The 25,243-nt window shown below is 44.7% G+C and overlaps 1 protein-coding gene across 1 annotated transcript in view; it reads right to left on the reverse strand.

Annotated features, from left to right (window-relative positions):
- PSMC5 (proteasome 26S subunit, ATPase 5) overlaps positions 1–25,243 on the reverse strand; it is a 468,796-nt gene that overhangs the window by 50,574 nt on the left and 392,979 nt on the right. The window contains exon 11 of the mRNA XM_044055381.1: positions 694–780. Within this exon, the coding sequence (XP_043911316.1) occupies positions 694–780 (87 nt within the window). The remainder of the gene's footprint in view (positions 1–693; positions 781–25,243) is intronic.

Below are 25,243 nucleotides of genomic sequence, written 5' to 3' on the forward strand. Positions count from 1 at the left end.
TTGTCTCGTGTAGTCTGAAGGCATTATTTTATGAACAGTTAGCCCAATACGTGTGTGTTCCTTGTTACATATTATGCTTTCCTTTTGTCTTGTGTGCCTTATTCTTTTTGTTTTATCATACATATTCTCAGTCAATACCTGTAATTTTCATGAAACATAATTTTTATGCATTTTACCAAAGTTCCAACTAACTACATGCTACAGGGACTTGTATCACTATATATTTTTTGTGTGTTTTGGAGACTTTCTCCATGGGCCTCCTCTTGTAAATTGGCTTTACTCAGTATGGACAACCTGATTTACAAAATAAACAAATAAAGCTGACATGGTTAATAAATAAAACGGATATACATTTGCTTGCTTATTAATATTTTCTCGGGTCTTGTCTTGAAGCTGTACATACAAAGAAGGGTACAAGTATGCACCTTCCAGCAAAAACATTAACAGCAGATTAAAAATGATGCTGGTTTTGTTGAACTTATTTAATTTCTGAGGTGGTGGGATTCAGTATCTAGCCTTACTGTTCCATAGGAAATCAAGCTACAAGAATGCAAAGGCAGAATATGTACATGTACTTGGCTCAACTGTGCATTCAGAAATGTACACAAAACTAATCCAGTAGTCTCAGGCTTGAACTTGTGGCGGCCATGTGTTACTCATCTTAAAGTATACAGTTTACTGGTCAGGTCTTACCTTAGCCACTGCCATTTCGAAGTCCTCCTGTGTAACATGAACTCTCCTTTCTCTTAAAGCATACATGCCAGCCTCTGTACATACACCCTACAAATGAGAAAGGAGATAAAATAAACTAGGTATGTATGCAACATCAGTATTCACATAAGCCCAGGACCAAATATGTCCAGTTCTGAGTCCCAAATGAAAAACATGTTCAGTAATTTGGCAAACTGAATATAAATATGTATTCACCAGTGATGGAGCAGTTTGCATAAAAACGTTGGGAACAATTTGCCACAACAGCACTTTCGATCAGAAGCAGAAAATGAACAGTATGTTCTTACCATACCATCAGACCTTCATGATGCATGCCCACTCACCTTTAACAGCAGGAGTGGTTAGCTGCAGACAGCTACTGCTTGGCAGATTTAAGGCTCCTCCAGTAGCTCCCAAAATGCACCATGCCCCCACATATCTCCAGATAGAGACTGTCCCTTTATGCAGCAAACATCTGCATAACTTTACGTCCGTCAGTGGCTTTCCTCCAGATCCTTCTGCACAGAAACCTCTCTTTAGTAAGGGCAGTTAGCAGCTGTGCATGCTGACGTCAACAGACACGGATCATGAAAATGTAATGCTATGATCAGCCCACAACTTTCCTATCTTACAAGATCTAGTTTGCTCACTTGAACAGAACAGTGTTGCTCCTTCTCCTCTTTGGTGACCTCAAGACAGAATATCACAAACAGCAGATGGACATGGGACTCTTGAGGTCACACTCCGCTTCATATCTTATGAAGATATGCAGTGAACGTCACGCCACAGCCAGTTATGCAGCAAAACCCCACCACAGCCTCACAATTATCATCAGAATTCCTGAAAAAGTGGATCTTAGCAGGATGAGATTTTGATGCACCTGGTACGGTTTTGTTATACTTCATGTAAAAGTCTAAAAGTCACTTGGACAAGTAACACTGTACACCAACATACTTTGCCTATAGCAAAGGAGATAAAAAGTTGATCATTCCTTTTAATATGCTTACTTCTGTTAAGATTAAAATCATAGTTGGTGGAGTATGCCCACACAATAAATAAAAAAAAATTCCCCCTGTTGGGAGACAGACTGATTGGGGTAACCCTCTGTGGACAACCATGAACATGAAGACAGAATATCACTGCATAAACATGAGATCCTTATGTATACTATATATACTGAGGCATAGAAAAAAAGGAATTCAAGTTCTGAAATCTTTCACCTCATACAACTTACTAGAAAGAGTGTGCCAAGACAAGTGCTTGAGTGTTGGCCGCTGGTTCAAAGGGAGATGGTGGCATATTGTCCAGCAAGAAATTCAAATCCCAACGGGCAACAGGTTCTTCTCTGAGAGGTGGGCTTAAAAAGAATGCACTTATTAAGCAAGGCCTTACCAACCTCTCAATATATCATCTGACAATGGAGCAGGAACAACACACAGAATGCAACAGGCACTGAAGGAGGCTAACTCAGCTGTTAACTGGCCTCCTATTTTTTTTTAGTTTACATTTGTTAACTGGGAAAGTCCGACTGGACACATATCCATTTTCAGCAGAGGCCCGGGGAGAAAAGCTCCATCATGACATACAAGAAATTTCAATAGAATATCATACAGAGATAGAGGTTCAATGGAAACATAAGTCAGGTATAGTTTAACAATTCATTTAGTAAAGTCAACAGGTTAAGATTATACAGTAATCCAATAATAGGGTTAATATAGAATATAAAAATATGAACATAAAAACAATTTTTTTGTCTGTCTAAAATAAGAGTATTCTCAGTATTTTTGTTACAAGAATAACCAGTGATTATTAAGCTTTACAGTGAAAGGAATTAGGGGACCTTTAGTAGAATCCTTGAAGATGGTACTGTTGCAAATTAACCAGAGTAGCAGCATGAACAAAGCCAATTGTTTGAGAAGGGGATTCTCAGGAGTTTCTTAAATTGAATAGTGGAGGTTATCTGGCTAGGTAGTCAGTTCCAGATTTTGGCAATAGTGCAGGCAGAGAGAGATTTGCCAGCATCATTTTTGCGTCTGATAATGCTTATTAGGTTCGGAGAACTAGATCGTTAGGCTCTAGTAGGGATGGGGGGGTTAATTATATTTTGAAGTGCAGGGTTTTTTTCTGGAAGGTAGAAGAGATTATATGCTGTTGTGAGTTGATTAAACAGAAGTAGCTGCGGTAGCTTGAGCCAACTGAGTTGGTTAAGGGTGAGACAGTGGTGGGATTTGTATGAGGTTTCAGTAGCGAACTTGGCTATTTTGTTATAACAAGATTCCATTTTGTTCAGATCACTCTGGCAGAGATTGGTAAGGATGGGAGAGGCATAGAGAAGGATGGATAAGAGATGAGTTCTTGCAATAGTAGCTTTGGTTTGTTTTGTGATAAAATGTTTGTTCCTATAGAAAAGTCCTAGTTTTTTATTACCTTTCTTAATGGTTTGTGCTATGGTGGTACAGCGGTAGCATTGTTACCTCACAGCAAGAAGTTCTCTCGTTCGATTCTTGGCTTGGGAGTGCCTTCTGTGTGGAGTCTGCATATCCTCCCCGCGGTTGGGTAGCGTTCGAAAGACATGCGTGTGTAAATAGGCATGCCTTCGTTGAAGGTTGGGCGTCGAGCTGGTACCTCGGCATTTCGTAAAAAATCTACTGCCAATCATTAGCGGAGCAGAGCTCCGCTGTGGCGACCCCTTACCAGGAAAAAGCGGAAAGATAAATTAGAGTTGTAACTCACACCATAACGCCATCTCTGAGTAGGTGTATTTTTTGTCTGCAACTGTGGGGTTATGGATCCGATGTATCCCGGTCATACGTATGGTTTACTTGGATCCAGTGCCGCATCAGCTCTCCCCTCACTCACTCCATATCGCTCCTGCCTCCATCTCACGACCTCAGGGAGGTTTAAAGCAAAAGCAAGAACACCAAAGGGGCAACACAACATATGCAGAGGAAGAAAGGGAAGGGAGGCGGGATGGAGCAGATACAAATGAATACACCTCAGATTATGAAATGAGCTGCTTAACTACTTCTAGTACTAACATCTAAGAGATGAAGTAGGCTGTTCAGTTTGTGAGACAACCTCCCAGCTACCTGGAATCTTGAAGGCCCATCATGGAAGGCGATATTCGAGCACGTCATGCTGTGGGAGTCACCCTACTCTCAAGAGGATCAACAGCAGATCCAACTTGTAGTGGGAGAAAAAAAGAGATGAAGCTGCTGACATAAAGGTCCAAAGGAAGTCTAGAGGAGGCCTGCCTCTTTGGCAGAGGCTGAGACCGGAACTGACCGGGTTGAACACAGTCCGTGCTCTTCGCAGACCTTTCAAATCCAATAAGAAGCATTGTGAAATCCAGCAGCTGTGAGCACCAGAAATTGAGTGAGACTTAAATTAAATTTTTAATGCCAAAATAAATTTAGCAACAACAATGAACAACTGGTGTTTGCCTAAGCCCCCAGTCAGTCTTGTTGTGTATTAAAAAATAGTTGCTGGTGAACAACTTTAAAGGACCCTTTCATCATAAAGTTTTCATAGAAACAGAAGAGTTAAGGGAGAAATTAATGCTTGCTGGATTAGCTATCTATGCTTGTAAGGAGGAAGAAAGACGGTTGGTCCTGAGGCCGACAAAAAGACTCGAAAGGGCGGATAAGCAGGTTTAGCTTTGAGCCTGTCTGGGTCTTGATCTTAAGTAATGGCTACTACTGAGAACTAAGTGCAGCTCCCCAAGAATGTCGCTTGAGAACAGAGGTAGTCCCGTAGAAGGGGGGGTGGCCAAGGCCTTGAGAACATGAAAAGGTCCCAGGAGGGAACCGCTTGTTTTACAGAGGGCCTTGAGAGGAAAAGTACCTTTAAGGAAAAAAAATACACATGACTGGAATCATCGGATTGGAGACAGTCATGATTGTATAGAGTTGTTGAAATTGCTTGTACTGGTTGCGTGGAATGTAAGAGATACCACTGCGAAAAAGGAAAGAACACTTAAGAACTCAAGGAGGAGAGGAACTGTGAGCTGCCACAGGCCCACCAGCCTCACAAAGAAAAACAAAGGGGTTGCATGGTGCAACCCTATTCACTGGGATACCCTATGGAGCTGCCACAGGGATTCAGGGAATAGGGACTTCCAGATGTGGGAAATACATCAAAGATCGGAACTGGAGACTGGAAGTGGAGTGCTTCTAGGGAGCAGACCGAGGGAGAAGATAAGAATGTGAGGAATGAGATGGGATGGATGAGATGAGAGGATCCTGAGGAAGGGGATCTGAGGTGAGTGAAGCCTTAGGGAAGGGGGGGAGGGGGATTTGCAGAAAAATCGAGAGAAGTTCTGCCATCCGACCATCTCATTCTGGATCAGGATAAGCCGAGAGGCGAACGGAAGAGGCAGAACTGTTTGAGGACTGCCTGACCAGGGTATCCTGCCCGAAAAGTGGCCCAGAGCACCTTTTGCACCTTCTTGAGAAGGCTCGGAGGCCAAAAGTGTCCGTGCGACTGAGCTTGGTGAGAGAGGGAAAGGCAAAAAGATCTAGGCGAGAACCGTGGATGGTTGGTGGATATGGCCCGTTCCCAAACTCTTGAGAGACCACTGCAAGGGGGTGAACCTGGTTCGAATTGCGCTATCCGCCAGATGAGAATGTGCCGATCTATGCTGCTAAGTGAGGTGGAGAGCGGTGGATGAGAGGCATTCATTCACTCTCTCCTTGCTTCTCGATACAAAGTTCCTCCGACCTTCCTCCTTGTTTTTCCTTGATACCATGTTGTCGAGGATGCGTCCGATGAAATTGAATGCGGGAAGAGGGCTGGAGAGGGCGACGGCAACGCTTATGAATGGGTTCCTACTGCAAAATCCCCTATGCGCAGCTGATATCTCCGAAGGTCACCACGGCCTTGGACGGTCCGCCTGCAATGCTCCCCCACCGGAGGCGGAGGCGAGGCTGCCACCGGGCGGCGGGAGGGCTACAGGCAGCACGGCCTGAACGCGGAGAGAGGAAGAGTGAAGAGCATCACCACAGAGAGGTGAATGGGAGAAGCCTTAGGAGGATGATGATCCGGAAGAGATGCATAGGACCAAGTAGATACGCAGGAGCCTCACTCTGAGAGGCTGGTAGGACCAACCTGCCCTGAGGAAAGTCAGATAAGCTAGCACCGCAGCCCTAGATGCCTGAGGACCAACTCAGTGGAACTGAGCAACTCCGTCGGAATCCAGGAAAGTAGAGTGGCACCTAAGGTGTCTAAAGGAGTTTTGAACTCTTGCCTTGTGAGGAAGGCTTTACCTAAATCTATGAAGTGAACCACGCGGAGAAAGGGATGATTTTTGTAAGTGCTAGGTGCGCCTACTGGGAGCAAGAGCTTGAGACTGGTCCAGGAAGCAATAGTAGTAGATGCCTTGCTGGGGTTGCAAGGGCCCCAGCAGGTGAAAGACTACCACCTGTACTGCCTGAAGTGGTAGGTGGGCACCTAGCCCCTGCAGTGAAGGTGACGGGACTGTGGTGGATTGGTCCCACAGAAGAGTGCTGACCCGGATAGTGACTGGAAGGAAGGACCAGGGACTAAGGTCCTCTGGCCCCCATTCTTATGGAGGTAGTAATTGCTTTAGTAGTAATGGAGCACATCCAGTGATTTTCTCCCAGAAGGGGGGGGAATAGGGGAGAGTGGATATTTCCGGTCTTCCTTCGTAGACTTCCCGCCTTGGAGAGAGAAAAGGGAACCGCCAGGTTCAGATCCCCCGCTTTTTGGCACTCCAAAGATCCCTGGATCTTTTGATGATCCACAAAATGGGATGCCTGAGGGGGCTGGGAGATCCTTCTGGTCTGGGACGGGCTGAGCCGCCAATCCGAGGACCGCAGGGGGGGCGGATATCACCGGAGCATCAGAAGGGGTGGAGGGATTCGAAGGTACTCTGGAGGTGGCTGGTGACGGAGCGGCCCCGACTGCCTCCCTGCTGGGGCAGGGAGCAACCCTCCATCTGACTGCGTCCTCCGCTCAGAATGCGGCTTAGTGCCCCGAGAGAGAGCCCCCCGCCCTCCTGGAGGGGGGTTCTCCCTCCAGTCGCTCTGGCGCGGAAGGACCCTCTTCGGCGGGCCAACCTGGTTCCTGGGAGCCCCCGCTTTAGGGCGCTGCCCACCGAGGACTGGTTGTCCTGAGCAGGCGGGGATTACAAGCTCTTCTGTCATGAGTACGCCTGACACTTAGTTCCTCTGTTGGTCTTCTGACCATTTCACGGAGCGGAAGGGCCTCGCCGGTGGCAGCGCCATCGGATTCCGCAGACAGCGCTTTCCCCAACTTGCCCTGGGAAAGCGGCAATGCCTTCGCCCTTCTCGTGAAGGGCTCTGGGAGAACTGGCGGCGCTTCTTCCACGGCTTGACGCCTAGGCCCTAGGCGCAATGACGGAGTAGTAGCACCTTTGGTGAGCATGCCAGTAGCCTATAGTCCCGACATAGGGCTTCTTTGGGACAGTGGGCGGGTGTAGTGCTCACTTTGGATTCCCTCTCCGGCATTGGGGAGATGGCATGGTCAACCCTCCTCCTGGGCTGCTATAGCATCACATAGCAAGAGATCGCGCGCTGCTCTTTACCGGTGGCTAGATGTCCGCAAACCACTGAAGGTCTGACTAAACCGGTCCTCGTCCTCCCTTCCATCATCCGACCTGGGCTCTCAGATGGACTGAGGACTTGGCCCCCACAAAGCCCCTTCAATGCCGAGAACATGGCCTGGACCGGGCCCTAGTCAGCCTGGGACCGAGGCCAGCTGGGGCTTAGCTGGAGGGGTCCAAAAAGTGGGGGCTTCCACACGTCTTGGCTTTCCAGCAAGATGTGGTAATGGAGAGTAGACCGGGGGGACCACGAGAGGAGGGACAAGCAAGAGGCCATAGCTGGTAAACACCTGAGGAAGACAAGAAAGGCTCCGTGATCACCCCCTGGACTTAGAGACCACACCATCTCTGACTGGGTTACAAGCACCACTGAGCTGGAAAACTGAACTTAGCTGAGAGCTGAAAACACAATCTGGAGCTGATGCCGCAATACTGAGATCGCAGGCACATATGGCAGAGGTGGGATCCATATGGGTGAGGGAGGAGCTGAGAGCTTGGATCCATAGCTGGATCAATGGTTTGTGCTATATGGAAGTCAAATTTGAGGTTATTGTCTATTTCTACACCTATTTAGTATGTGCAGTTGGAGTGATTTGAATGCTGTCTTTGGAGTGAATGGGGGGGGGGGGGTGACCTGGGCCAAAAATAATTCATTTAGTTTTTTTGGGGTTAAGAATAAGTTTGATGTTTGTGAACCATGTTTCGGCTATAGTGTTTTGGGTGAGAGTTTTCAGTTCCTTTAAGGTGGGGGCAGCACTTATAAGGGTGGTGTCATCTGCGTATTGTACTACTGATGCTGCGAGTGAGGCGGAATTGATTTGGTTGGTGAATAGTGAGAACAGTAGTAGGCCAAGGATGGATCCTTGAGGGACAGCTAGCCATGCCACAGGACTGCCTGCTGCCGATGAGATAAGTAGCTAGTAAACATTGACATAGTGGAGGGGCTTAGGTTTAGGGTAGACAGAGTTTGCAGAAGAATGTTATGGTCTACCATGTGAAAGGCTTTAGATAAGTCTATGAAAATGGAAGATAACCAAAATAGAAACAAGGGACTATTTGTAACTATATCTGTTAATGAAAGTAATGCTGTGGTGGTGCTGTGGGATGGTCTAAAGCTGTGCTGGGTTTTGGAGATTAAGTTATTTTGTAAGCGGTACTGCAGTAGTTGGGAATGCACAACTCTCTAATATCTTGGATAGAGGCGAGTATTGTGACTGGGCACTAGTTGGTGAGTTCTAAGGAGTTGCCTCTTTTGTGAAGTGGAATAATATGTGATGTTTTCCACAGGGTGGGGACTTTGAATTCTGGAAGTGACCTGTTTATGAGGATGGACACGGGATAGGCTATGGCGTCTGCTGCTATCTGAAGGAATTTGGCTGGTAGGGTGTCAGCTGCTAGTGTGGTTGGTTTGAGTTTCTTAAGGAGCTTGGAATTACTTTAGTGGGTACAGGGTATAGGGAAAAGTTGGCGATATTATTTCGAGTAGTAGGGTGGGTTTTGTTAATACCTGGTATAGGGTTACTAGTGGTCTTGAGGGCATTTGCAAGGGTTTGGACTGTTTCGGTAAAGAACTTGTTAAATTGTGTGGGAATGTTGTCATGGTTGTTTGGTAGTACTGGAGTTGGAGTGGCTTTACTTGGGTGGATTATTCCATTTATTGTAGCCCAACATTTCTTAGGGTTATTGGCATATTTTTCCTGCATGTGTTTGTAGTAGTTACTTTTGTCTAGTTTGATTTATTTTTTGGCTTTGTTGCGAAGTTCTTGGAAGGTTTGCCTCAGTTTGCTAGTTTTGTTCTTTTGATATCGACTCCAGGACCGATCTCTCTCTTTCATTGTAGTCTTGGTATCTTTAGTTAGACATGGAGCATAGTTAGCCTTTAGTCTTACAGTTTTGAGAGGGGGCATGACAGTTTAGGATTTGTAGGAAAGTGGAGTTAAAGTACTGTACGGCCTCATCTAGAGACAGTACTTTTAGGGGTGTCCAATTACAGCTTTGCAGTGAATTGATGAAGTCAATTGTTTTAAAGGTCTTATTACATATTACTAACTTCTGCCTTCACTTTGAGTCTTGCCATCAGACCCCCATTGCTGGCTCTTCTCCACTGCTGCCATCATAGGAGGGGGCGAGATACGCCTCACTGGTCCACTCCGACCATAAGCTAATTACCCTAGATATCCACATCCGGCCTCCACTCCCCATTAAGGAAACCATGGTAAAAAATTTCTCCAAAGCCAACTTCATGCTTCTTAAGACAGAAGTGATGAACTTCATGACACCCATGCAGATGGACAATACAGTTACGACTACTGAATCCTACACAATTGCACTTTATAAGCACTTGCATGAGTGCATGGATCGTGCTATCCCAAACAGAACCACGACGCTATCCTCCAAAAAAAAGAAAGCCAATCTGGTGGTCTCCTGCCATAAACAAACTGTACAACAGAAGGAAGAAACTCTTGCAAAAGAGAGTAAAATACCACGAGTGGAGGAGCTCCCTGGTCAGCCTCAGTAAGAAGCTGCGATCCCTGATAAAATCCTCCAAAGCTAGTTACAAAAACAAAATCGCCACTGATTCTAGACAACCACAAAGCATTCTAAAGCTATGTCAAGAATCTCAATGGCAACACTCATAGTACAGTTTTGTACCTACCATAAATGTAGATGTTCAAGTGTAAACACTGCTGCAGTCATTACACTTGGGTTATCCTGCTGTCAGGCGGTTCCCCAGTCGGCCTGAGTTCCAAAGTCTTGGTCCGGCGTTGGTTGCTGTCGCCTCCTTCCTGATGTCAGTGCGACAGGGGTATACAAGATGCAGCAGACGCAATTTTCTTCAATTTTTTCTTGCCCCAGATGTCAGGTGCCCCCAAATAGGTAGGCAATTCAAATTGCTAATAAAACATACATAAGAGAAAAGCAAACAACAGCTTTCAGATACCAGCAAATACTCCCCATAGGTAGTAAACAGTAGAAGGCATAGGTACGTACCAGCAAGTAAGAGGGGAAAGGAGGGAGGGTAACCTGGACTGCAGCAGTGTTTACACTCGAACATCTACATTTATGGTAGGTAGAAAACTGTACTATGTTCATCGTGTTACACTGCTGCAGTCATTACACTTGGGTGAAATCCCAAAGCTGAGGTAGGGAGGCTGGTTCTATAAGGCATTAGGGGTGGCTATAAGGCCCTGCAGCACAGCAGTGGCGAAGCCAGCTCTGGATTTGGAGTATAAAGGCAAATGGTAATGTTTGGTGAAGGTATGCACAGAACTCCATTTTGCTGCTTCCAAAATATCCTTGGTAGGTACTCCTCTGAGGTAGGCAGTTGAAGTGGCTGTTGCCCTGGTGGAGTGAGATCTAATGCTGCTAGGTAAAGGATTCCCATGGTGAGAATAGCAGAAACGTATGCAATGTCCTATCCATTTTGAAATAGTCTGTTTTGAAATGGCTTTGCCTGTGCTCCTGCAGCATATGCTACCAATAATTGCTCAGATTTTCTGAAAGCTTTAGTTTTGTCCAAGTAGAAGCGTAACTGCCTGTGAATGTCCAAATGATGTAGTAGTTTCTCCCCCTTGTTCTGTGGTTTTGGATAGAAAGTTGGCAAATGAATAGTTTGGTTTAGAGCCACACTTGATACCACCTTTGGCTTAAACGTAGGGTTAGTTCTTGAAGACAGCCTGTCCTGGTGGAAAATGAGGAAAGGTTCCACTGCCATTAGTGCCTGTAATTCTGAAACTCTTCATGCTGATGTTATTGCCAGTAGCAGAGCAGTCTTCCAAGAGATGTATTTTAACTCTGCTGTGTTAACTGGCTCAAAAGGAGGTAAAGTTAATTTTTCCAAAACAAAGTTTAGGTCCCACGTTGGAGTAGGTGGTCTACGGGGCGGTCTTATGTTTTAGCCCCTCTGAGGTACTGTTTGAGCAAAGGATTAGAAACAATTGGTGGATCCGTGTTGTAGTGAGCAGAAATGGCTGAGGCGTGGATCTTGATTGATGAGAAGGAGAGGCCCTTGTCCAGCATCTCAGTTCAATATTGAAGTATCTGAGGAATGTTTGGGACAAGAGGGTCAAGGCTGTGCACCTGATTCCAGGCACAGAATCTCTTCCATTTATCGGAGTAGGCTTTCCTGGTGCTAGGCCTTCTGGCCTCCAGAATGACATCCATAACAGCTTTGGAGAGAGGCATTGCTTGCTTGACTAAGGAATTTTCCATGCAGCTAGGTTTAAGGTCTTTAGCTGGCTGTGAAGTATCTGATTGTTGTGCTGTGTCAGCAAATGTGGGATTTGAGGCAAAATCCAGGGTGGTTCTTGTGCTAAGTTCTTTAAGATTGGGTACCAGTGCTGGCGTGGCCAGTCTGGTGCAATCAGGATCATCTTTGGCTCTTCTTGCCTGTCTTTTATGAGTACCTTTGGAAGGAGAGGTAGAGGAGGGAAAGCGTATACTTGTAGGTTTTTCCAGCTGAATGAGAGGGCATCCACTTTCCATGCTTGTGGATGGTAACTCCTTGTGCAGAATTTCTGTAGCTGGCAGTTCATTGGGGATGCAAACTGATCTTTGTCCGGGCTCCACCATTTCTGTGTTATAATTCTGAATACTTGTGGATTTAATTCCCATTCGTGGGGATCCATGATGTTTCTGCTTAGGTCGTCTGCCAGTGTGTTTTTCTTTCATGGCAGGAATTGTGCTTGCAGATGAACTTGGTAGTCTAGAGCTGTGTTCCACAAGGTCATAGCTTGTCTGCATAGGGGGTAGGAGTGTGTGCCCCCTTGCTTGTTTATGTACCACATAACTGTGGTGTTGTCTGTCTTTAGTAATAGTTGTCCTGGATGCAGCAGGTCCTTGAAAGCTATAAGTGCATTTTGTACAGCTAGCATCTCTTTTTGATTGATGTGAAGATGCCTTTGCTCTGTGGGCCACTCGCCCTGAATACATTTTCCTGCCATGTGTGCTCCCCAGGCATAATCCGATGCATCTGTTGTCAATGTTTGCCTGGCTGTGGGTTGAGTAAAAGGCTGTCCCTTGTTGAGGTGACAAGCTTGAGCCCACCATCGAAACCCCTGTTGAAGACAAGGAATTAGTGGTATAACTGTTTCCAAACTTTGACAGTGTTGAGACCATAGACTCTTTAGGTACCATTGTAGTTTTCTCATATGCAGTTTGGCATATGGAATTAGTAGTATGCAAGATGCCATGTAGCCCAAGGCCTGCAGAATTTTTCTTGCAGGGAGATGGGTCTTTGTTGCCATCAATTGAAAGTATTGAGCCAGTTGTCCTTGCTTGTCTAGCGTGAGATAAGCCATCTGGGCCGTTGTGTTCAAGCTGGCACCCAAGAATATTATCTGTTGTGAGGGCACTAGTTTTGATTTTATTTTGTTTACTGTGTACCCCAGGCAACTTAACTTTTTTACGAATGCCAGATGCTTTAGAAGAATGTCCTTGCTCTCTGCTTGAATCAGGCAGTCGTCCAGGTATGAATAAATTTGAATTACTTTTTGTCTGCAAAATGCAATTACTGGTGCCAGGCACTTTGTGAAGACCCTGGACACAGTAGATAAGCCAAAGGGCAGTGCAGAGAATTGATAGTGCATTGAACCAGTTAGAAATCTGAGGTATCTTCTGCAGTTTTGTCTGATAGGGGCATGCAGGTATGCCTCCTTCAGGTCCAAAGTCACGAGCCAAGCTTTCTTGCCCAGCATGGGAAGAAGCTGCTGTAGTGTCAACATTTTGAATTTCGGAACATCCAGGTAAGTGTTTAGAGAAGAAAGATCTAGAATGGGTCTCCAGGCTTTGTCCTTTCTGGGAACCAGAAAGAGTCTTGAACAAAATCCTTGTCCTTGCTCCTGTGGTGGTACCTTTTGAATAGCTCTCATGTTCATGAGAGCTGTAATTTGTTTTTGAGCCTCTGCCCATTGATTTGGTGGCAGATTTGGCATTCTTTTTAACCTTGGCAAAGTGTGAAATTGGAACCTGTAACCTTGAGATACAATGTTGAGAACCCATTTGTCTTTGGTGATGCAAAGCCAATTGTGATAGAAAAGTGCCAGTTTTCCTCCTAAGGGGGCTGCCAAGAGAGAACTGTTTGGCAGCTGTAGTGGGAAGTCACTGAGGCTGCTTTTTATAAGGTTGTGGCCTGTCTACCCCTTCTTTCTGGCCTGGTGTACCCCATTGTCGAGGCCTGTAAGGACCTTGTGCTTGACCTCTACCTCTTGGATGTCTGTATCTGCCTCTTTGAGGTCTGTCTGTGACTGGAAAGGACCAATTCTTTGTTGGCCAATTTCTGCTAAAACGAGGAGGCTGAACCTGTAAGAAATCCTTCACCGTTTGCATGGATTTTGCCTTATCCTCCATCTTCTTTAATACCTCCTTCTGCCTTAACTCCAAACACCACATCCCGCTGCAAAGGTGCGTCCAATAATTTTGCCTTAACATGATCTGGTAATGTATGTTCCTTTAACCAAGCATGCCTTCTAATGACAGAGCCTGTAACTGCTGCTCTACAGGAGGCCTCTAAGGAATCAAACCCACATTGCAAAGTATGTGTTCCCACTTGTTCAGCTGCAAGCAATAAATCCTGCATTTCTTTAAAGTTAGGAGGATCTGAATCTGGAAGCATCTTTTTTAACTGAGACATCAAAAATGGCTGATATTTTAGCATGTGAAACTGGCAATTTAAGGCTCTCATCGCTAAAGTTGCAGACGTATATACTTTCTTTCCCCATCTGTCTAATGCTCTGGAAGCTCTGGAATCTCTGTCAGAGGGAACTGTTTTTTTTTTTTGCTGATAAGGCCTTAATCCCTTTGGGTCCCTGAGAAATAGTTTCAGGGTCAGCAGCAGGGCTTTTATACAGAAATTTGAGAGAGTCAGGGACTCTAATATCTATCAGGTTTAACTGGGGCTGGAGGTAAGGAGTCAGGGTTTAAGCAGGATTCAGTGTACACATCATCCACAATATCTAACACTGGTGGAATAGCAAGGGGTCTGTGTTGAGGCAACAAAAGGAAGTCTCTGAGCCTTTTCTTGGATGCTGAGTAATCCTGGCCTTCCCAATGGAAATGCTTCCTCATGGTATGTAAGGTCTCCCCAAAGGAGTAGTCCTCAGGTGGAGAGGCTGATGGAATAGATTCCTCAGCATCCGAATCCTCATAAGGGGGTAAGGAATATCCTAGGTCTGAGGATGAATCTGAAGAAATGGACACCTGGTTGGAAGATTCATAATCTGCATCCTGTCTGGGCCTTTTATCAGGAGGAGGAGGAGGAGGAGGAGGATGGGACACCCTGATCAGGGTGATTAGGTCTTCGGCCATTTTGAGCATTTGTTTCTTAGGCATGGAAGCCTGTCCTGGAGAATGCTGTATCTGTTTCTTTGTTTTTAATGGGGCCTTAGACTTAGCAGAGGGTTTAATGGTTAACTGGGTAGGTCTGAAGACACCCTCTGAAGCTGTGGATTGCTAAGCTACTTCGGTTCCCTCAGAAGGGTTAGTTTTGGTAGGCTGAAAAGATAGAGCGTCCGAAGGGCCAGCCAGCTCCACGTGGGAGTCGGAGGCGGTCTGTGGATGCGGTCGTCAGGGGCTGCGTAGGTACCTCACTGAGAATGGCGACCGGCCTAGAAGAGCCCTCATCAGTTTTGGGCCTCGGATGCCTGTCCTTGTCTTTGCGCTTTTTATGTAATCCGGTCGTCGGAAGTTCCGACGGCATGGTGTAATTGAATTTTCTACCAAATAATGTCGGGCAAAATCAAACCGACGTTTAATAGTGCGCTTGTTAAACCTAGCATAAAACCGACAACCAGTGACGTTGTGGTCTGGGCCTAGGCATGGAATACAATAGGAGTGGAAATCCTTATGAGGTATTTGCTTCCCACAAGAAATACAGTTATTAACTTTTACCGACATCGGTCTGAGGCAAGAAAAAGTTTCCCCAACGGGGTACTTAGCTTTGTAGAAGACTTTGTTCTGGATTCGGAATAAAAATCGCAGGAGTCAGCTGACCAGCACTTGCGAACTACTTCTGCTTCGGGCACTGCGCGGTAAGAAAGACTGAAGAAAATGGCGTCGGCTGCATCTTATATACCCCTGTCGCACTGACGTCAGGGAGGAGGCGACAGCAACCAACGCTGGACCAAGACTTTGGAACTCAGGCCGACTGGGGAACCGCCTGACGGCAGGATAACCCAAGTGTAATGACTGCAGCAGTGTAACACGATGAACATCTGCTTTGAGTTACAGCACAACGGCACTAAATATACAGACCCAAATGATACTGCCAACATCCTGGCAGACAGGTTCAATGCTAACTTTACGCCCCTCTCACCCCCTAAAGAGCCCATCTCTATACCGGAAGAATGCAAAGTTCCTGTAATCACGGCTGCACAGGTAAAAACCACACTCTCCAAAGCCAAGAACACAGCATCCATGGGACCAGACAACATCCCAGGCTGTGTTCTACACGAACTACAGAACAAACTGGCACCCCACGTAAGTACCATGTTCAATCATAGCCTCACCTCAGGCTTTGTGCCTGCTGAATGGTGCACAGCAACGGTTATCCCACTCCACAAAGGGGGAGACACCACAGACCCCGGGAACTACCGTCCCATTAGCCTGACGAGCCTGGTCTGCAAGGCCATGGAACGTATCATTATGGAACTTATAAACAAAGATATTGGTAATCTCCAAACTCTGGAACCCACACAGTTCGGGTTTGTAAAAGGCAGATCATGTCTCCTAAACCTGACAGACTTCTTTGAAGCAGTCACCAAAGCCATAGACAAGGGTAAGGTGGTTCACACAGCCTATCTAGATCTTGCCAAGGCTTATGACACCATCCCCCACTCTGGAATTATAGATAAACTTGCTAGGTATAAATCTCTGTGCCACAAGATGGGTTGCCAACTGGCTCACTGACAGAACCCACACTGTGAAAGTAGCAGACTGCAAATCTGACTTCAGACCAGTGACAAGTGGAGTACCACAAGGTTCAGTCCTGGGTCCTCTCCTGTTTGGTATTTACTTCGCTGAAGTACAGGCTAACACAGAAGGTCTTTGGCTAACTAAGTTCGCAGATGACTGCAAACTAGGAGCCATAATCAAAACTCCTAACGATGTGGACATCCTACAAAAGGGCCTCACTGAGACAGATGCCTGGTGTCAAAGCCATGGCCTCAAGCTCAATGCCAAAAAGTGCATTGTCATCCCCTTTGGTAAAAACTCAGTACCCATGAACTACAACACAGGCGGTAGTATACTTAACACTGAAAGTGTGATAAGAGACCTTGGGACACAGGTGGACAAGTAGTCTCCCCTTTGATAATCACATCGCCACAGTAGTCAGGAAATCCTTCTACGTGGCACACCTCATCACAAAAGGTTTCTCATCCAGAAAAAAAGAGGTCATTGTTCCCCTCTACTCATCACTCATTAGACCCATTAGAGAGTACAATGCCCCTTTTGGTATGTACCTCACAAGACATCTACAACTGGAAAGGCCGCAGAAATACCTCACAAAGAAGATTACCGGCCTCAAACAGATGCCCTACGCAGACAGTCTCAAAAAACTCCAGCTTTACTCCGTCGCATATCGCCTACTCAGAGGTGATCTCTGCCTAACATACAAAGCTATGTCAAACCCAGAACTGTTGGACATGCTCCACTTAAAGAAATCCCAATCCCTCCGAGCTACATGCTCTAGGGACCTAAGCCTTGTCACCACATTAAACAGAACATGCCAGAGGGATAGATTCCTGTCCCAGAGACTGCCCATACTCTGGAATAAACTACCTATATATATATATATATATATATATCAAACAAAGCTCCTCATTAGCACTCCAAGAAAAATCTTGATGATTGGATGGGAAATAGGAAATTCACCCCGGGGATCACTTCTGTGGCTCTGCTCGACAGTAGCACAGGAAAATAATTTTCTTGGGTGGCAAAAGCCAGGGTACCTTTCTGGCTGGGCTTGTATAGGCCCCAGGGCCGATAGCCTAGTACCTACCAATGAATCTATGAAATTCTTGCTTTTCTCCAGATGTTGGCTGGACTGAAGCACTGGCACCAGTAACAGTCCTTCACAGTGCTCTTGGCCCAGGTAGCACACAAGGAGCCTCTGCCTAGTGTCCTTACAGACAAGTGTGCTTTCTGCACTGGATGTGGGAAACAAATCCTAGGATTGAGACCTAAACCATGGAAGCAGCAGAAAACAAGTGAGAGTACAAGCACTGGGTGCTGCCTCTTGTTCCAGAGTGTAACTCAGCTACGCACACCAGCAACTGTGCGACTCAGCTACGCACACCAGCAACTGTGCGACTCAGCTACCCACACCAGCAACTGTGCGACTCAGCTACGCACACCAGCAACTGTGCGACTCAGCTACGCACACCAGCAACTGTGCGACTCAGCTATGCACACCAGCAACTGTGCGACTCAGCTATGCACACCAGCAACTGTGCGACTCAGCTACGCACACCAGCAACTGTGCGACTCAGCTACGCACCAGCAACTGTGCGACTCAGCTACGCACCACCAGCGACTCAGCTATGCACACCAGCAACTGTGCGACTCAGCTATGCACACCAGCAACTGTGCGACTCGGCTACGTACACCAGTAAATGTGTACCCGAGGCAGAATGCATGAATTTGTGCTGTCAAAGCTTCAATTCCCAAAAGTGACCCACTGCAGAAAGCCATTAAGTTTGATATGCAGATTAAATGTGTTTTTTATTATCTAATTTTCCTTTTTTTTTTTTAAACACAGGAAGGCAACAACAAAAAAAAAAAAAGTCAATGACTTCTTGTCACACAACTCAGCTGAGGTCTCAAGGAAACCTTAAGAAATAATTCTGTGATGCAGCTTTACACTTTTCAGTCGGCTGTTACTATCAGTATTTCACAGCTGCAGCAGCCAGTTCCCATTGTTATAGATGATAAATCCCCGACTATGACGCAGACAGCAGTGCATGAACAGTAGCTTTGGTGTCTGCAGGAGCAGTCTGGGAAGAATGGCAGCTTGCAGTCACTGCTGGATAGGCCAATTATGAGAAAGGGAGGTACGGCCCTGACCAGGGGTGACACTTAGCAGCAGCACTTGCAGTTTTGCAGTCAAGTTTGAGCCTGTGTGATCACAGTGCAACACACACTGGCAGCACAGTGGGGCTTTTTGTAAGGAGGCATGAAAGAGTGAATGAGTGAGACAGTGAGTGAGAGCCAGAGAGAGAATGAGCCTATTACAATTAAAGGTTACTTTATTTATTTTGCAGGAAAGAACACATCAAGGCAAACACTCTGACCTCGCATTAAAAACAGAGGTGTACAAGGAGACTGGTCAAGGACAGTGAAGGAAAACAAGTTACAATTTATGTTTTAAAATAAAATCTTTGTGAGAAAGACAATTTGATTAAAAGTAAATGTGAAAGCTGCAATAACGTCTAGATCATACTGATGTGTTATGAAAAAGGCAGAAACTACTAAGGCAATAAGATATTAGCTTAGAATGAGTGGGCGTTGTTTGCAGTTAGCATGCTATACAGGTTGTCGTTTAGCTAATGACTAAACAAGACTTTCAGGATGCTAAGTTGTGGTGTTTTAGATCTGTGTGGTCCACATTTCCCTGCTGCTAGGAAAGAGGTTGAGAGACAGAGAAAGGAAGGGACAAGGGACTCATCCCTGTTCACTTAATATACAGAACTAATGTTGGCAAGGTCAAATGGAGGTCACCAGATTCATTCTGGAGAAATCTGAAGTATGGGAGCACTTTTACTCTTAAGGAACTGAAAATGCATTGAGCTACACAGAGCTTCCCTGTGCACAATGCTGCAGGTATGCAGATGCTCTGAGGGTCCACCTCTGTACCCCAAACTTGTATGAATTTGTGTGAAACTTCATTTAATAAAGCTTATGGTGGTTTTACTCAGATGTTCTACACTAATGGCATGTAAAAAGCTCAGAGATGAAGGTTTGATCCCAAGCTATTATTGCTAATCTAAGCCACGGTTAAGAGGCTGTGCCACCTTACTTTCTGATTGCTAATCTACACCACGGTTAAGAGGCTGTGCCACCTTATTTTCTGATATACCATGAAACCAGGGCATTTTAAGACAAGGCAGGCAGAAATTATGACAAACATCTCCTTGAAACTAATATCTATCCTTGTCCCTGTTCCAATATCCCCCCAGCCTAAGCAATGGCAACAAGGGTCACAGTTTGGCTCCCCAAATGACATACCTCGGATGACAAAATTCCTGTGAAAGAATGAAATTAGAACTATTTCTCCCAGGGAATGTAAGTGTTGACACCAGTCTGGCCAACAGGACCATGAGGATGTAGGCATTTAAGATGACTCCCACTGTCATGGATGCCTACACAGACATGTCTGGGCAAGAAAGGGACTCAAGGCAACATTCTGACTTTTTTTTTGCCACCAGATATTTGTCCAGTTTGGAGAGATATAAAATTGTTAATCAGGATACATTACTTCTGGAAACTAGAAAAAGCAATGAATACAATATTTTTCTTGGTGATGGTGGAGTTTCTTCTGTGGCCACAAAGGAAAGCACCTTAAGTAAAACATGCTGTGAGAAATCCAACTGGTCTGGTGGAATGGCAAGCACTTTCATGACACGTCAAACATTTTCTTACAAAGAAAATCAAGGACTTGAGATCCCAAACTTGTGCATAACACATCAGAGCTCTAGCACTCTCCTCCGTGTTACATAGGCATCTTGGAGATATAATCTTTGTCTATCCTATAAAGCCTCAATTTATTTATTTTATTTTTTACTTATTTTACATTTGTTAACCAGGGGTGTCTGACTTGAGCCGAAAAGGCACTTTTTCAGCAGAGGCCCGGGGAGAAAAGCTCCAGCAAAGGCAAATTACAGAAACATTTAGTTATTTAGACATGATCAGTATACACACAAATTACAAGAGACATGTTTTTACAGTGGTATGCAGCACAAACAGTTACAGTGGAGAGAACAATCAAAAAAATATTAATTTTAAAAATAAAGGTAATTTAATAGATTTGTGGTGTACAGCTGAAATTTGTACATAGGTAGAATACATACATAGTACACAGGTACAGTACATACATTGTAGATTAGCCAGTGTTTGTGAGTAAGATTGAAAACTATTATCAAGTGCTCTAGATGTTGTATGTATGTGTTATCCGCTTTCACTAGCCTGGGGAGCAATCATGGCACTGCCAACTTTCCTTGAGATGTTGCCCGATGAGGTCTTTAAAGGAGGCTTTGGATGATGTGTTTTGAATGCTTGTATGGACAGAGTTCCATTTTTTAGCCACTGAACTACTATATAGTGCATCTCCAAAGCTATTGTAGCTGTTGGTGACTCTAGTAGTAGTTTGCTTGATGATCTAAGAGGCCTTTTGGCTGATTGATGTTGTACTAGGTTTCTGAGGGCAGGACACTTATTGGGGAGGTAATAGAATGACAGAGGCAGAGCTGATTGTAGGTTAGGAGTTTGGGCAGTTCAAGCCAGTGGAGCTGTCTCAAAGCAGTACAGTGATGAGTTCTATATGAGCAATTTGCAGCAAAGCGGGCAATTCTGTTATAGCAAGCTTCCATTTTGCTTAGTTCAGTTTTGTTGAGATTAGTCTGAATGGGAGATGCATAGAGTAGGGTGGATAGAAGTTGGGAGCGAGCAATGGCTGATCTTGTGTTGTTGGGTATGAAATGGTTTGATACGGTAGAGTGACCCCAGTTTGGCATGTACTTTTTTAATAGTTAAGTTGAGTTGACTATCAAATTTTAGGTGGGAGTCTATGGTTATTCCCAATAGCTTAGCCTGTGCCACTGGAGCAATTGGAGTAGCATTAGTGGAGTAGATAGTGAATTGACTGTTAGTGTTTTTGTTAGAACTGGTTATAATCATAAGCTGAGTCTTCTTTGGATTGAGGATAAGTTGGGCTTTGGTAAGGTAGTTTTCAACGTCAAGAGAATGCTAGTTGAGTCGTTTTTAGGAGGGTGGGAATGTTTTGTGCAGCACAGATTAAGGTAGTGTCATCTGTATACTGAATTATAGATGCATGCTGTGTGGAGGTATGGAGATCATTTGTGAAGACTGTGAATAGTAGTGGTCCTAAGATAGAACCCTGTGGGACTCCTATAGTTATGGGCAGCTGAGGAGAGAGAGAGAATTTTCCCATTTCACAGCTTGGTACCTGTCAGTTAAGTAGCTTTGGAACCAGGTAAGAGTGAAATTTGATAGATGATATTGGTTTAGTTTGTTTAGTAGGATTTGGTGTGAGACTGTGTCAAATGCTTTGGACATATCTAAAAAAGGGTTAACACTTGTAGGCCTTCATTTTTGAGACGGTTTACTGTGTCTGTGAAGCAGATGAGGGCTGTAGTGGTACTATGGGCAGGTCTGAAACCATGCTGAGTAGGTGACAGGATGTTGCTCTCTAGGAGATAGTTTATCATCTGGGTATGGATGCATTTTTCTAAGATTTTGACCAGGGGGGAGAGTAAAGCAATTGGGCTGTAGTTATTAAGTTCAGTGGAGGTCCCGCCTTTATGTATGGGTGTAACATAGGATATTTTCCAGAGTTTGGGCACATAGTTTTCAACAATTGATCTGTTTATGAGAGTGGAGACTGGGATAGCACTAGCATCTGCTGTAAGTTTCAAGACATAGCTGGGGAGTAGGTCGGCTGCTCTTGATGAGGTTTTTAGTTTGGAGAGCATGCTTTTGATTGAAGTGGTGGAAACTGTTTTGAGGGTAAAGCTTGTATTAGTGTTATTTGTGTTGGGGGGGTAGTGAGGAAGGAACTGTCCTGTGATACTAAGGACAGAACTGAGTTCACAAAGTGGGAGCTGAATTGTGTTTCGATGGGAACTTTAGTGTCAGGGGTGGTTGGTTTGGGGGTAGCCTTCTGGGTGGATTTTAGTAGCTGGTTTGCATTTTTCCAAAATTTTTGGGGGTTGTGTTGGTATTTAGTTTGTAATGTTGTGTAGTAGGATTTTTTTGTCTAGCCTAATGCATGTTTTTGCACGGTTGCGCAGATCTTGGTACTTAGTTAGACTTTGTGTTTCTTTGTTTTTTTATAGTAAAGCCAAGCAGTGTCTCTGGACTTGAGGATTTGTTTGGTTTCTTTACTGAGCCAGGGGTTTGTAGAGGTTCTAACCTTGATTTTGCGCAATGGAGTGACAGTGTCTAGGTGTTGTAGAAATGTTTTGTTGAAATATGCTACAGCCTGGTCAAGTGGGAGGGTTTTTAGGGGGGGGGGTCCAGTCACAGTTACAGAGTAAAGTGTTGAGGACCTCGGGAGAGAATTTTTTTGTGTTTCTAGTGGATATATAGTTAGTGGTTTTGCATATACTTGTTCTACTACGTATAAAGTATATTATGTTGTGGTCACTTAAGGTGTCTGGGAGACTGCCTGTGTGAGGGTACAATGTGGGGTTGTTAGTTAGGACCCAGTCAAGGATGGATTCCCTTTTAGTTTTATCACATCTAGTTGGAATTTGGACTAGCTGCTGGTAGCCATGGAGATTTATTAGATTACTTGGTGGTTCTGATATACAGGTGAACCAATCTAGGTTGAAGTACCCCAGAATAAGGGTTTCTTGTGAGTATGTGGAAGAACACCAGGATAAGAAGTCTTCAAGGCTAGCAGGTGTATTACCAGGTGGAATTATAGATCACAATTGTGGTGATGACCTTTTTAGGGTGAAGTTGAAGTTGTGAGATAAGTATGTCCCAACTATTGGGGGAGGGGTAGGAGTTTGGTAATTGACTTGACAGTTAAGTTTGACTTGTACAGTAAGGCAGTTCCACCCCCTTTACAAAGTGGTCTGTCTTGTCTAATGATATTGTAGCCAGTAGGGAGAACTTCTGAGTTAGCTATGTTTTTATTTAGGCAGGTTTCTGTTAAAGCAACTATGTCTGGGGAGTAGTGTGCTATTGTGGCCTGGAGTTCAGGTATTTTGATACTTCTAATATTAATATTTAGCATTAAAATATAGTTGGTTTTGCTGCTGTTGTTGATTTGCCCAGGGATGAAGAAAGTGGGGATTGTTATGTTCTGAAATTTGTGTTGAAGCAGTTTGAGTTGGACAGGATGGATTTGGGAATGGGTTGGGGTGGATATCCCAACTTATGGTGAGCCTGGAGTTAAAATGGTTATACAGATGTTGGAGTTTGGTGAGGAGTGTGAGAAAGTATTGTGTTTTTTTGGAGTAGGAATGAGAACGTGTGTTTAGTCCTGAACTGGTCCGTTATGTAGTTCTTGAATAACTGTGGGCAGATATTATTATAATGTGTGGTGTCTGTATACGAGAGTGCATAATGCAGTGTTGTGCTACTAAGTTTAGGGATATTGCTAGAGTGATAACTTGCGGTGTTGTAAAGAATTATGAGAAGAGAGACTAGACCTTGTTGCGTGATAGTCATGGTTATAAAGTTTAAGTTGTTTCATAGGAATTATAGGGTTGCACTATATGTGGATGGGGAAGTAGTGTGGATGATGTAAAAAATGCCTAGTGGGAATGAGAGTGATTGGGAGTATTTTGTGTGGAGCAAGTTGGTGTGGTAAAATGTGATATGACTTGAGGAGCTGTGATTGGTGGAGGTGATGTGAGGGTGAGCTGTGGGTGTGGCTGTGATTACTATAAATATAGAGGTAGTGGGGGTGGGAAGGAATGGGGACAGGGGAGTGGAGAGAGCCCGAGCATTAGCGAGGGCGAACGGAGCGGGGCAGAGCCAACCAAGACAAAAGAAAAAGTATGTATTACTTTACAAATCTGAACACTTTTAAAACAAATTCCTGAGGTATAACGGCTTACCGGCAACCAGAATGTAATTGCTGAGGAGCACTTGTGTCCTGGTAGGAGACTAGAAATTTAAAGATGGCTCCATGCTCAGCAGGATTCTAATACAGACTTTGTATTGGGGGAGGGAGACCATGAACTGGGCAATCTCCTTCATATTTGCAAAACAGGCAACAAATTAACACTTGTACTCGAGAACTTAACCTTCATCATAACATAAACCAACCCTGTTGGCATAATAAATACAGCACTCAAAGAATTCCCCCTCCTCTGGGACAGACACTCCCTTCATATTAAACAATGTAGTTTCTTCACGCTCTTCAAACACAACCTGGATGTAAGGATGAGGAACTGGAAATGTGTGTCTGGTCTTGCCTCAAACCCCCAAGGAAAGAGGTGGCAAGTAGTGTGAACCGCACTGGCTAGACTTCAAATGATGTACTCAATTAACTGTCTAGTAACAATGTACGAACCTGTGACTGGAATTCAGTCTTGTATCTTGGGCTGATGAGCACCCTAGCACAGAGATCTGTGCTCAACACGAACAGCTGGGCTTTGAAGAGCAATAGCCTTCCTTGTAAAAGATGAAGGAGAAGACAGGTGGGGTTTGATATGTTACTAATAGAACTAGACATTGTACATTTTAAATGTTTTTGTTATCCTCTCTTATAATGTAAGACTGATAAGTTTCTGAAATGTTATTGCTCTGCCTCTCTTGTACCTATTAGAAATCTTTGTTGAAAAATTGTTAAATATTTGCTTTAATCATATTCATTACTGTAATTTGAACTGAACTGGAGCTTTTCTCCCCGGGCCTCTACTGTAAACGGATATGTATCCAGCTAGACTAGCCCGGTTAACAAATGTAAAATAAAATAAAATAAATAAATAATAACCAGAAATGGGAGGCACTTTCCTGGCTGGGTGGAGGACCTATGCCTCTGCTACCTCTCCACTGTCTCTTTCAAACTGTTTAACTTTTCACTAAATGAGATGGTTTCCAATGAGTGCCACTGCTGAGAAGGAAAGCTGACATCATACTTGGTGGTCCGGAGTGAAAAACTTTAAGCGTCTGAACAATATTTTCATTTTTTCATTTTCCTCCAACATTCTCAACACCTTGCATGACGGCCGGCCGAACAATGACAGCTATGGTCGC

Source organism: Protopterus annectens, chromosome 13.part0, assembly GCF_019279795.1.
Source record: "Protopterus annectens isolate FY-2018-M chromosome 13.part0, PAN1.0, whole genome shotgun sequence".
NCBI lineage: Eukaryota > Metazoa > Chordata > Ceratodontiformes > Protopteridae > Protopterus > Protopterus annectens.